This window comes from Hirundo rustica, chromosome 1, assembly GCF_015227805.2.
Source record: "Hirundo rustica isolate bHirRus1 chromosome 1, bHirRus1.pri.v3, whole genome shotgun sequence".
NCBI lineage: Eukaryota > Metazoa > Chordata > Aves > Passeriformes > Hirundinidae > Hirundo > Hirundo rustica.
The window spans coordinates 124,386,033-124,399,695 of NC_053450.1; the positions used below are offsets into that span (position 1 = coordinate 124,386,033).

The 13,663-nt window shown below is 40.2% G+C and overlaps 1 protein-coding gene across 1 annotated transcript in view; it reads left to right on the forward strand.

Annotated features, from left to right (window-relative positions):
- Nucleotides 1–13,663, forward strand: part of RAPGEF5 (Rap guanine nucleotide exchange factor 5) — a 159,260-nt gene that overhangs the window by 63,388 nt on the left and 82,209 nt on the right. The window contains exon 9 of the mRNA XM_040091093.1: nt 3,914–4,039. Within this exon, the coding sequence (XP_039947027.1) occupies nt 3,914–4,039 (126 nt within the window). The remainder of the gene's footprint in view (nt 1–3,913; nt 4,040–13,663) is intronic.

Sequence of the window (13,663 nt, forward strand, 5' to 3'; positions counted from 1 at the left end):
GCTTGATTTACACCTGAGTTAGTTGACAAAACTGGTAGAAGTGTGGAAAAACCTGGCAAGGGGATTTTCAAAAGCAAACATGCTGTAAACAATGTAAATTATGTAAATAAAAGATCCCATCTTGTCTTCCTAGGGATGTGTTAATTCACTCTGTGTCATTGCTAGGATGCTCATTTATGACCTCTGCAGAGGGAATATTTACCTATGGATATGCTGAAACAAAAAGTATGTTGTCAGCATCTTCCTTTTTCCACCCTCAGTAGTGACTAATTTGCTTCCATTTCCGTTAAACTTTTTAAAATTTCATTTTAAATATTACATAAACACACTTAATTATAGTAATTTTGAGCCATGAATGGTAGTAAAGCTTTACTATAAGGTACATTCTTTTATCATTCATAAAGGCAAAGCCAGTTGAACCATGCAACTTTTTGATTTTCACCTCCACATATGTTAGTAATTGTATCTGTTTTGTTCTACATGAATTAGAGGTCTAAGCACCAGCAAGGGTTGGTGTGTGCCTGCACAAAATGAAAATCAAAATTGTGCTTCGCAATTAGGGTGACTTGCCTTTACCCTTTTGTCTAACAGCTTCCAAAGTATTGCCTGAAAATTAAATCTGTATTGAGAAGTGAAAATGACCAGTAATTGGAGACTGTCAACCTTTTCCTAACCAGGTTTTAGAAGTTGTCATCAGTTAATTATTTAATTGACCTGGATGTTTTCTTGCAAGTTTTTAGCAGAAAGATTTGTAGTGGAAAGTCAGCATAAGTGAGGAAACCAAAACTAAAAGTAAAGGGTTCATCGTTTTTTTTCTTAATCATGAAAAAACATGTTTAGTCTTTTGTGTTTCAAGTGCATTCTTTACTCCCAGAGCCAAATATATACAATTAATTTAATAGTACCTTAAGCCGCCCAGAAATATTTTATCCTCTGGAAACCAAATTAAATAATTTTTTGTCATGTTCTCTGCAACTCTTTAACTTAAAGAACTGTGACAGGAGGAGGGGACATGTGAAAATGTGGAATTTGTACTTGGTGGTTATTTGAAGCAGGACAATGTGATTCTTCACTTAAATTGCCAGTTTGAATACAGACCATATTTGTGCAGGGGCTAATGGGCTTGTTTTTAGAGTTACACCTCAGGGGTGCTCATCCATGTGGAAGGCAGCAGAGGGCAAGTGATAAAGAGAGTGAGACCCAGCATTCAAAACCTTGCCTTTGTCTTGGATGTTTGCCCCTGAAGCCAACTCTTGCCTCAAAACTGAAGCCCACGGCTTCCTCTTCTTAACATAAGTAATTTTAACCATTGGGTGTTGCTTCACACTCTGGAGATCAATAAATATTTGTTCAGCAGGGACTCATAACCATCTCTTCCACTTGTAGGTCATGGACTACCTTCTCTGGACACATGTCCTGGTTCCAGCCAGGACAGGGTTAGTTTTTGCAATAGCCAGGACCCAGAGGTTATTCTGTACCACCTCACATCATTTGTGGGGGCAGTGGAAGGGATTCTCTTCCAGTCTGGGATATTGTGGAGGAGGGATCGGTTGGGTGCTGTCTGTTGTTGAGGGGTTTCCATGTGAATCATTCCTTACTTGTATCCTATGTCATTATTATTGTTGTTGTTACTGTTTGTTTTCTTATCTCATGGCTGTTTTCAGTAAATTGTTCTTGTCTCAACCTGTGATCTTTACCTTTTATGCCTCCAATTCTCCTCTCCAGATGCCCAAAGGAGGTGGGAGAGGAGAAGGGGGAGGGAGCAAGTGGCACCTCATTTAGTCTCAGTGGGAGCACTAAACTGGGGAGTGCCCATTCCTAAACCAGGACAGCACAACAGGAAGGTGCAAAAAGTGCCTCTCTCCAGATCCAGAGAGTCGAAATCTTTATCATCCCTAAGTCCTAGTAGACGATAACACTTTGAAGTTGTCCTTAGCCTACATTACACTGGTGTAATAATCTGCTGGAAGCATCCTGCAGCCATGAAATAAGCAGGCTTGATTTAGTTGATGTCCCCAAGCACTCAAAGTGTTGTAAGTGCAGATATCAGGCCTCCCAAGTCTTAGGTTCCCTGCGTAAATTACTGGAGAAAAAGGAGACTATTAGGAAACAATTGATTTGGCCATTTTAAAATACCTACTTTAGAGTAAAAAACCAAACCAAAACAAAAAAAAAAACCCAAAATAAATACCCTTTTTTCTCTATTGATTAAACAAGTCTGGACAGCTAGTTGATTATCTTCTTCCACTTTTGATAAAATCAGTCATACTGGTGATCTGCAGAGGATAAGAGTGTGTCCGAGCTGGTTTATAAACAAATGTCTTTGATTTAGAAGATAAGGCACTAGATTAATAGACTATGTAAGGAATTTGAGGTTAGGCAATGCAATTCCTTATTTTCTCAGTGGGTTTATGACCTTCAAACCAGTGACCAGGCCCCTTATGTGGGGAAGCTGGTTTCCTCAGGAGGCTGGGCTCACGCGGGGCATTCAAGGCACAGGCTGTATCTGAAATCCTTTACTTCATCGGAGCAGAAGTGTCTGATGCAACTTGTGAGGAGATATCTCCATCCTGACTGGAAGAATTTATGCATGTGCAAATTTCTTTCAATGAGTTGGGTAAGGATGACTCTGGACTTGGTCGTGGAGCCTGTTTTTTTCCCATCAGCATTCAAGAACTTATTCATGAAGTGGATTTGTTTCCTTCTTCACCTGAGGAAATCTTAACCCCACTTCTCACTTCCTTGGAGAAACCAGCAGATTGTAGAATGATTTGGGTGGGCGCTCTCACACCTTCATCTGTCATGGACAGTAACTGCTCGAGGCCAAAGGGTTGGATCCTGCAGGGTTAGCAAGTCAGGGCATCTCTAGTTTTTGGGCCTGACTCACAAGACATGTTGTGAATTCTGGAGTAGGTAGTGATTCATTTAAACTCAAGGTGAACAGTTGAAAGAAAAAGGTGAAGGATATGTTTATTTGCAGATTGTCTTTGAAGTCATATAGCCATGTCACAGCTATGCCACATGATGGCCCCTCCCAAGGCATCTGCTGTTCCCATCAGGAAACATCTGGGCTAATAAAAGCTGCATGGTGTCGTTGCCCCAGGTCTCGGTTATGCAGAGGCTATATCCATAACCAAATCATGGTCAGTGATATCAGCCACTGACTTTGCAAGGAGCGGTTTAACCCATATCAGCTGACTTTGCGATGAGTCTCTACTGTGCCTGTCTGCAAGCATGAATTCATCTTTTTATATGCATCTATCTGGCATTTTTAGAAAACAACCAGTGCTGAATATTTTGACAAAACACTATCAGTATAGATTGAATAATTATCAGATTTAGCAAAAAAAAAAAAAAAAAATTTATAACATAGCTTTTAAAGCAAATATCATTTCTTCCTCTAAACAAAATCATAATATACAGGGCACAACTGTCTTTTAACTCTTGAATCTCGCATATGTGAAAAATGGTTGGAGTGGGAGCAGAGGGAGTTGTAGCGTGTTATTTTTAGGAGTGCCTTGTGTTGCACTTCATTCTTTTTCCAGGGCTGTTCCTGGCTAACTTTCCCATGAGTTTTTAACCTCTTGCTCTTGTTCTCTTATGTAACAGGAAACAGGCTGACAGGAACAAATAAAACACAGCATATCTGATAGTTGCACTCAGAGGAGCGGTTGATTTAGTTAGCCCTGCCTTCTTCCCTACAGAGTAGATGCATTTGGAGATTCAGTTGTGCCTCTGTTCCTCTCCAGTTGTTTCCCGGGAAGCAGTGACTTGTTCGTGCTCAGCAAGTGGCACCGACGTACCACAGATATGAGAAAACAGATGCATTTCTTTTAAGGTTGAAATTTGTGACAGCGTCATGTCCTGGGATTGTGGATTTAAGTATCTGTTTGCTCTTTCTCCCACCCTTAAGGCAGGAGTTTTATGCAAGCTTCAGGGAAGAGATGACATCGGACGGATTGAGCTGGTCCAAAAGCTGGCGAGAGAGAACTGCCAGTTTTTGCAGGCGGATAGAAAAGCACTGGAGAAAGCAGAACAAGTAAGACATTTCTTATTTGGGTTTTTTGTTTCTTTCGGGGAGGGACATTTAGGTCACTAAACTGAAATAGCAAAGCTGATGGTCAGAATCCAGGGCACGTATTAGTCATGGAGCTGTAGCTGCTCTCCTCTGGCATTTACATTTCTCTAAAGTGCATTCAGGTCAATAATTGTCAACACACTTAAATTATTATGTTGTCGTTAACTGTCAGATGCTGTTATTAATATCCTATACACATAGGGTATAGCAGATGATTTCAGGATGCTTTTTACCAAATTGTTGGGTTTTACGGTGTATTTAAATAATGTATAAGGGATATGAGTGCTTAAAGTACTTACTCTATACTATCTTAAAATTACTTCACTCTGGGTATATTTGGATGCAAGTATTGGCTGAAACTTTTCAGCATGAATTAAAGAGAATGATCTGGATAGAGAATTCAGCAGTTTGTGGTTTTTTTTTCTTTTATATTTTGTTTTCAATCAAAAGTTACACTGAAGAAAGCAGCATTCTGTTTAATGCTTCTGAAAGCACTTATTCAGATGTTAATAACTAGATTGAAAATGCAGTGAAACTCGACTGCTCTGCTTATAGGACCATGTCTCCTAATTTTGTTCTCTTAGTAAAGATTTCTATTCTGATTGCATATTCATCTAAAGGTGCAGAGGATAATAACTGTAAGAAACAACAAAAATCCCACCTAGTCCTCATGTCTCTTGCCATTATGTATGTGTAATTTATTCCATTTTCTGCTTACTGGACAGTAGAAAAAAGATGTGTGCTTTAGGAAAAAAAAATACTTTTCAGCTCATCTGCAAGTTCATTCCTACTGAAATAAAGCTGTACAAAGGAAAAGAGAGTGATGAAGTGCTTTTTCAGAACTTCAGAATGAAGTTCTGTTTAGCAGTGTAGAGGGTCTGGTCTGGTGTAGTTAGATGTGTAATTCTATCAGTAGGTGTGCAGAAGGGACTAGAGCAATTAGCCAGCCTAATTCCCCAAGGTTAAGTTCTTTCTCAGCTGACCCGCTAGCAATGGACATCTGGGAGAATTTCTACATATCTTTAAATTGTATCCACAAAACACAATTAAAAGTTTTAGGTGCGCAAGCAAAGAATATTTTAAACCAGGGAAGATTTCTATTGTGCTTCAGGATTTGGAAACAATATTACAGATATGTGGGCATAGATGAGAGGTGAATGTTAGGACTGATACTCAAAAAATTCAGTGGATATTTTTGCTGCCACTCTGGTCATTGCAAAGGGTGCTGTGGAGTCAGCTGCAGCTCTGTAGCTGCACAGATTACAGTACAGTTCCAAAAATGGAAAGGAAAGCGGCACTCAGCTTTTCTGCTCCGTTTGAAAAGTATGGTACTTAGCAATTGCTGCTATTTAGGAGATGAGTGACTTCAGTTTAGCAGGAGCTCAAGCAATTTGCTCATACCCATCCTGAGCAGAATAACACAGCAATTACTGCTCTCAAACAAGGATATGCCTTTAGACCTTTAGGACATTTTAGAGGTGACAGCAAAGAGAAATGTCACCTGAGAGGCTGCAGAAGCCCAGGTCATTCCTCATGTGCACTTTATTTCTGGGTGGGGACTGTCTTACAGATAGTGCTGGTAATAATAAATCATGGTGTGCTTCTTCCCCCTGCTCTGCGCTTTGCTGGATGTTGTAGGGTGGCCCAGGCAGCCCGTGCCCAGATATAAGAGGCACCTACAGTCCTTGTCATGGGTGTGGCTGGTAAGCCCCCAACTAGACTACTGACTTCATTAGGAATAGTGACCAAGAAGGCACCCTGAACATGGCAAGGTTTTGTCGTAGCTTCTCAATTTAGCTGACTCAGGTTACTGACTTTCACTGCAAAAAATGCACACCTTGCCAGGGCAGGGCAGTGGGTTGCATACGTTCAGGAAGCTCTGAACTTCCATCCCTTCCTCTCCCTCCCTTCCTCCCGAGTGGTCTGAGGGCTGATCCGGTGCACGTGCAGGCGGCAGGGTATGACTGGCTGGGCAGGGTTCACTGCTCCAGGAAGATACCCCCCTCTTCTCCAAGGAGAAAAGCAGCAGGCTGAATTGTAGTGAGTAAATTGTAGTGAATACTGCTTGGATCCAGGATTTCAGAGCTTTCTATCTCATCCTGCTGCTACAAAAGTGATGGCAGATTCATTGGCATTGGCTTACTCTCCAGTCTCTTGGGTTCACTGTAAATGTTAGAGGAACAACATGTTCAGGGTGTGGTATCCTTATTACGTGTAACATGCTCTTCTTTCTTTTTCTTTTTTATTTTTAAAAACATAGCTTATTTTACACTGCTTTCTTTGTAACACAGGGTGATGGGCACTCAGTGCAGGAGTAAAATAGAGATGCTCTGTGCATTTTCCACAGGACCCTCATTTCTCAGCAAGTATCCCTGAACTAAAACTTTCACCAGCTTTCCCCCCTGGGGAGTTTAAACTGGGCTTTCTTGGATGATCTGTCTTCCTCAAAGGAATGGCATGCAGTTTGTAAAAGAGAGGCCTGAACACCCTGCCAGGCTGTTTTCCCTGCCCTTGGAGAGCCTGCTATCCAGGCTGGTCTCCTGGCAGCCCAGCTCGAAGCAGAAATGCTGCTGGCTTGCAGGGCTGTGTGTCTGCCTGGGCCAGTTAAAACCCTTTATAACCTTCCTGGAAGTTAAGCTTCCCTTTCCAAGATGGCCAATGGGAAATTTTGCCTGAAGCAGAGTTTTCCTCTAGTTTGTCCCCCTCTAGGAATATGAAAAAAAGCCCAAAACCCCAACTGGGACATGGGATTAGAACTGTGCATATGCATAATTACTCTCTCCATGTCCCAGGCATGTGATGAGAAGCGGAGTTGTGGCTCCCCTGGTGTTATACATGCTATGTTTCTAAAGCAGGTCTCTTCAGATTAGTACAGCCTCACATGGATTTCCAGCATTAACAGCAAATATCAATGTATTATAATTGAGCTTTGATGATTCTTGTGCTTTCCTGTGGAGAAAGGGTTCTCAGCCTAAATGCAGAATTTGGTACTGATTTTTTACCCCAATAACTCTTCCCTGGACAGTAAATGAGGTGTCAAGGGTGATAGGGAGCTAGACTGGTTGACTAGGGGGACTGGTAAACTCTCCTGTCATTCAAATAAATAGTAACCATCTTCATCTGAGTTTGAGGACTGAAGTTAATGACTCACCTAAAGATAGATGATGTGGATGCACAAGTGGTTCTTTGGCAGATAAGGTACCTAAAGGTGTTCTTTGAGGTGTGGTGTTGGAGTTTTGTGATCCACAAGGAACAGCTGAAGCATGGATTGGTTTGGGTTGCTAGTTCAGAGATGAAATATAATCATTTTTTCTCAGAAAAAGCAGATGGTCTGGAAGAGGGAATGTATGTGACAGCTGGCTGGCTCACTGGAAGAAAGCTTGGTTTGGAACTAGTGGGTGGGAGAAGGGATTCCTTTAGTCTGGCTGTGTTCTGGAGGGTGTAAAATTGGGATATATATATCTGTATCTGTAAGATGATTTGTACAAAATCAGAAAGTCCATACTGCTTTTTTTTCCTGTTTTCTGGTATGCTATGATCCACATTTATGGTCTGAATGAAAAAAGGGCTTTGAAAAACTGTCATAATTTAAAAAATTCTGTTCTCAGTTTCTGTTATATGTGAGCTGCTTAACTGATTTTGACTCTGAAACCTGACAGTGACCAGGTTAGATTGGTATATTGGAACTGGTGTTCCTTGGTAGCACACAAGGAACAACAAGGTAGCTTCTTCTCTGGTACATATAGTGTTTGCAAAGTGCTCTAACCATGATGGTGCTCACAGATTTATAGAGAAAAACAAAAACTAACAGTGATTTTTTTTTCCCCGCTCCCACGTCCTAATGTATTAGAAAAAGGTACTTAATGAAGACACTGAACCTATGGTATGTGTTAGGTTTCCTAAAACTTCAGCCTTGTTAATGAGTAGAAAGTAAATAGAGCTAAATAAGCTTCTAAATAAGTAGTTAAGCTTCTTCTTTGTGCTTTTGCATTCCTACAATATATTGATAAACAAATAAAATGAAATTATTGTATAAAACACACAGAAGTTATTTTAATATCAAATGTGGGGTAGCATAAAAAAACTATGCAAGATTGCAGTTCTAATTTCATCATTACATGCAAATCATACTCATAAGCCTAGGGAAATATGGAACTGGATATTTGTATTTTTATGTAATTTAAATATTTAATTTCCTTAAAAAAATTGCTTTGACAGAAAATAGATGAAAAATCTGTATTGAAATATTCAGCTATAGAGCAAGCCTGCTTTTTGGTGAGGTTTGCTTATTATTAGCATTAATTGTAATATAGAAAGCAAGCTGTGAATGTAAAGCCATTTGAAGTAATTTATCATAGTTTTTTTTCCCCTCCAGCATACATTTGGGAAGCATTCAAGACATATTTGCACTAAACCATAGTTTTTGAAATTCCTTTTAGTCAACTACAACTCAAATAATGTCTTTATAATAGAGGTGAAAATCTGTTGTACAATATTTCCAGTTATTATTTTAATGAAGTGTTGCACTAATTAAGAAAATCATGTCTGTTCATAGTGCCATTGTTTAAGTAAAATTGTAAAAGGGCTTTTCACCTCAGCAAACGGAGAGACTATTCTTTAGATTATAGTATCATTTTCATAGTCAGATCAACTGAATAAGATGATCACAAATTGACAGTAATGTTCAAAGGAGGCTCTTCCAGTGCTTCCCTGCAACAGCAGGAAAGGGAACATTTCCTAAATCCACCCTGTAATCCCTTTACAGATTAATCTATATATTAGAATTATGTACTGTTTAAAAGAATACAAGTACGTACAGCTTGGGTGTATTGATTCTGTGACTTAATTCAAGATGATAGAGCTATATTATATAGCCAGTATGTTTTCAGAAGGACACCAGATACTGAAGAGCAGTTCTGTTAATTTGCTGGGTACTAACTTTTGCAATTGGTGGTGTCATTAGGAAGACAGGTGATTTGCTCATTGAAGCAGGTTTGTGGTTGAGCCAAAGCTGTTAAAAGACTTACAACAGAAGATTAACGATTTAGAGCCTTGGGTCCTATAGATTACTCATGACCAAGGAATTTCGTAAGGAAATTCCAGCCATGACACACCAGGGGTATTTTTAGGGTGCCCAGCTGGACGCCTGCAAGGAGACAAGAATGAATGTCAGAACATGTCCAGAGCTGCAGTTTTTGTTAGCTTGACAAAGCTGTGGCATTGTGCTGATGTACTGTTGGATTGATGTAATCAGGGCTCCGATAGAAAAATGTTCTTTAAAACATCGACATCATATGATGTCTGAATACAGTCAGTGACTGATATCTGTGCATTGTTTTTTAAAAACTTCATCACTTTTGTTGTATCTGCTCTGTTTGGGACAGATCTATTGGGTAGCTTGGGGACAGGTTTACTGCTTTTGACTCTTGGCAGCTGCTCTGCATCTCTTGCAGACCTATGGCTCAAGTGGTCATAACCACTACAACACAGTTTTGCAAAAACTTTCATGGCTTGAATAGCTTTGAGGTGGTATAGATGTCTAAAATAATTTAAACAGAATGGACTTGGCATGTCACCACAGGAGTTTGCTATTTCTCTTTATACCTCTTGGACCTGCCAGCACTAGCAGAGAGAGCTGTATCAGGGTAAGATGATAGTTTGCCATTTTGATTTAGTCTTCTATTACAAGCCAAGAAAGAATGAATCTATCAATGAGATTGTCAGTATATACCTCCTTGTTGAGTAAGAAAAAGTAATTAAGAGTTAGGTATATGTTTGCTCTGGAGGTAACCTGAAGTTCAAGTCTCTGGTCTGAATCAGGGGGAACAGGGAGTAGAATCTAGTTCTGTCATGTTCTGGAGAGAATGTCCTATTCCAGATGCTCAATTTTTCATCTGCTGGAATGAATACATAGCCCCAGGTGATCACCTGTTCTTCATAAGCCAACTTTATCTTCTGAGAAGAAAAGGCTTCTGAAGCATGTCTTAGGCTTTTTTTTTTTTTCCCTCTTTTTTTTTTTTTTTTTTTTTTTCTCCTTTCTTTCTTTCTTTATCCCTTTCTTTTTTCTTCCCCAGTATGAAACAGGCAGAGACATCTTTATGAAATGGAAAAAGTTTGCTAGAGATAAGGATCCTCCTGTTCAGATGTAAGACTGGGGTCATCTGCATGATTATTTCAGTCTTTTGCAGCACTTTAAACACAATAATAGAATTATTTTTATTTACTGTGTACTTTTAAGAGGACTTACCATTCCTTTTGTGGAGTCTATTTACTGTGGCCAAGGTTTTGGTGGAGAATATCTTCATGCCAGGAGTCCAAAAGAGTGGTGAAATTATGTGATCCTTCTCATTAAAAAAACACTTGAGTCATGCTTGTGCTTCCATGATGTGTTGTGAGCATAGTATAGGAGCACATCGAATAGAAACCTCACTATTTTCCTTCAAATCTACTTACATATTCCCACAGTATTTTCTTTCCTCCAGATGCTCATCCTAGTGCTTAAAAGAGAAGAAAGCCTAATTTTCTCCTCTTTGATTTATTCTGTAACATTATTCTACTTTGTATAGGAGGAAATTCCACATACACATTTTGCATGTGGGGCTTTCTTTAGAGTGGAATGGTGACTCATTCTTGTGGGGAACAATAACTTAAGTCCTGTGCTGAAAGGGGTAAAAAGGGCACATGGTATTTAGCAGACTAAAACCTGGGAGCCAGAACTTTGAATATTTATTTTTGACTCCGTTGGTTATTTAGTAAATAACCTTCTTCAAATCTCAACACTTTTCTGCACCTTTGTTTATCCATTTGTATAAAATGCGGTCTTAAATACGTGGGACCTTGAAGGATGCCATAAAGCTTGCAGTAGTTAATGAATGCTGAGAAATTGCTTTGGGATCCTTGAGACATGGTTTGAGGATCCCAAGGAAGCTGGAATTGGTTTGAAGTGTTGACAGCCAGGGAGAACTTTTTTCCAAATCCTGAGCATAGCTGAGGTGAGACCAAACGTTTGCAGCCCCTACACAGCCTCTGAGTCCTCGGGCATCGTTTCAAGGGCTGTTCTGCCCCGAGTGCTTGTCCCCAGCCCTGGGCTGGCCCATGAAGTCCTGCTTTGTGAAATGACACATGAAGCTGAAAAATACAATGAATATACCCTCCTTGTGGGGTTATTTTCCAACTGGATTGGTTTCCCTCGCGTTACAGGTATGTGGATATGGGGTGAGAATGAGATATGGTGTCAAGGGATGACCTGTGGTGCTCCTGCTGAAACACAGCCATCCTCAATTCCCCAAAGCTTTGTGACTTACCCAATCCAGCAACTGGACTGGGTCAAATGAAATGTCCTTGTATTTTTTTGGTTGGCAGTATTTTAATCTAGATCCTGTGTTTCCCCAAGTAGCTTCATGAAGGCCCAGACGCACACGGAAGGGGGTGGGTGATGAATGGGTGTCAACATCCAGGAGCAGGGAGAGAACAGGAGTGGTGTTTCTCATGGGCAGCAGGACTACACAGTTCTGGCGGTATCAAAGACTGAAAGCATACTTCCTTGGTCCTGCCCTTGCTCAATTAATCCACATGAAGTAGAGAAACTCTCTACTCCCTCTCTGAGAGCTGCAATCTGCAGGTTGTCACTGTCTCCTGCTTCTGTGTTTCTCTCTAGATTTTGAACCACTAACCTGCTTATGTTTCTACACTGTCCAAAGGCTTGCATAGAATTAATCTTATCATATTCTCCCTTTGGAGAAGTAGAAATTGCCAGTTTATTAGTTCAAAAGCATTTGCTCTTTTGTTTTCTGTTATTAAATTGTCCCTCTTTCCGTGTGATAAATACATTTGATGACATTCTGAATGTTCTTGTCTCTATTTTCCTGATTTATGACACAAATAAATTCCCAGTTACACTGATAATACAGTGGATCTATCATGCCATCTACTTCTGTACAGTTACTTCTACCCTTTTTCTGGGAACTCAGAATAACAAAGGTGACTGGATCTCTTTGTTAAGTTAGGGAATTTGTTACCGAAATTCAAGAAGATAAAATAGAGAAGTTGATAATGCTTTGATTATGTACTGTGCAAACTTAGGTCAGTAATTTTAAGCAGTTTCTGAATTTCAGGAGTAGTAGTTTTGTCTTTCACCTTTCAGTGGTGCAGAATTTTTTAAGTAATTCACGGTTTTACCAGACTTTTCCGTTGGAATTTAAACCAATCAATGACATCTCATTTTGGCTCATAATCTAGACTTGGCTGAAAAGAAATACCCAAGATAATTTGAAAACTTTTTGATAAGCTAGAAACTGATGGCTGTCTACCACAACTTCCTCTTTGGAAATTGTCTGCGATTTGGTAGTCTGCCCAGAGATCAGAGTCATGTAGAAAGGATTCAGTGTTTCAGGTATCCATCTTTTCTCTTTCTTTTTCTTCCTATCCTCCAGAATAAGTTCAGGAAGAATGTTCTGTTTCCTTGAAGTGAAGATTTGGGCCAGTAACATGGAAGATACCTTTTGAGTGCCATTAAACAAGTGAACACATTTCTGCATGTCAAACTTTGCTTTGTTTTGAATAGAAACTACATTGGAGCAAATTCTGTAGTAAGATCTGGAGTCTATGCTAAAGTCAGTGTGATTCCAGTGGCAGGATGCTCTGGAGTTGATGAGGCCTGTGTCAGGACCTCACTGGAGTAAATGCTGACAGCATTTGTTGGTATCTGTTCCTGCAGGCATGCTTGGAGACCACCCAGAGCATGCCAGTGTGGAGACAGCCTTTTCCCTATGTTCATCTGCCTCTCCCAGACCAGGGTTAGGCTGTCTGCTCTGAGGATGTTTTGGAAAAGTGGCAGCTCTAAAGTGGCTGTCTCTGCCTTCTTTGTTGAAGCCGCATGCACAGCAGGAATGCAAGGACACTTTGACCTTGTATTTTTTGCAGGCTCCTTTTTCCCTCCCAGTATTTATTTATTTTAATCATGAAACCTCCCTAAAATCTCCCCTGTTCTTTTGCTATGGCCATTCCATCACTCACTGTGCCTCCATTTTAAAGTTTAATTCAGCCCCTGCTGATGTTAATAGATATTTTTTGGTGAGAGCAGGATATAGCCTGTAGAGTCAAAAGCTTTTGTCACACCGTAGCCGTGGAAGGTGGTGGCATTTTGCAAGATACGCTTGACACACGGCCACCTGTGGAGAACGCTGATTTGGTACCACTTGCATCCATTTTTCTTGGTTCCGTGTGGCAGCTCAAAGAGCAAAGGAATGAAAACCCAGGCGATTAGTGGTATTTTTGCTGACTATCATCCTCTAAATCAAAGCAGGTATTCCCCTCTCCTTCCTCGATTAGTGTTCCTACCGCTGTGTGCAGCACCTCCTGTATTCTAATTCACAGCACATGAAAATGAGGTCTCAAGTGCATATGCACAGATTTCATTTTAACTACCTGGTGAAAAGTTTTAATTAGGTGTTTCATGTGGAAACATGAAACAGGGTTTGAAATTAGCAATGACCTTGCAGCCTTCCTCGAATATATTTTCTGATACTGCGTGGCAGGCAGTTCCCAGCGCTTTTTGTCACTGCCTGGAACACGAGCATCCGAGCG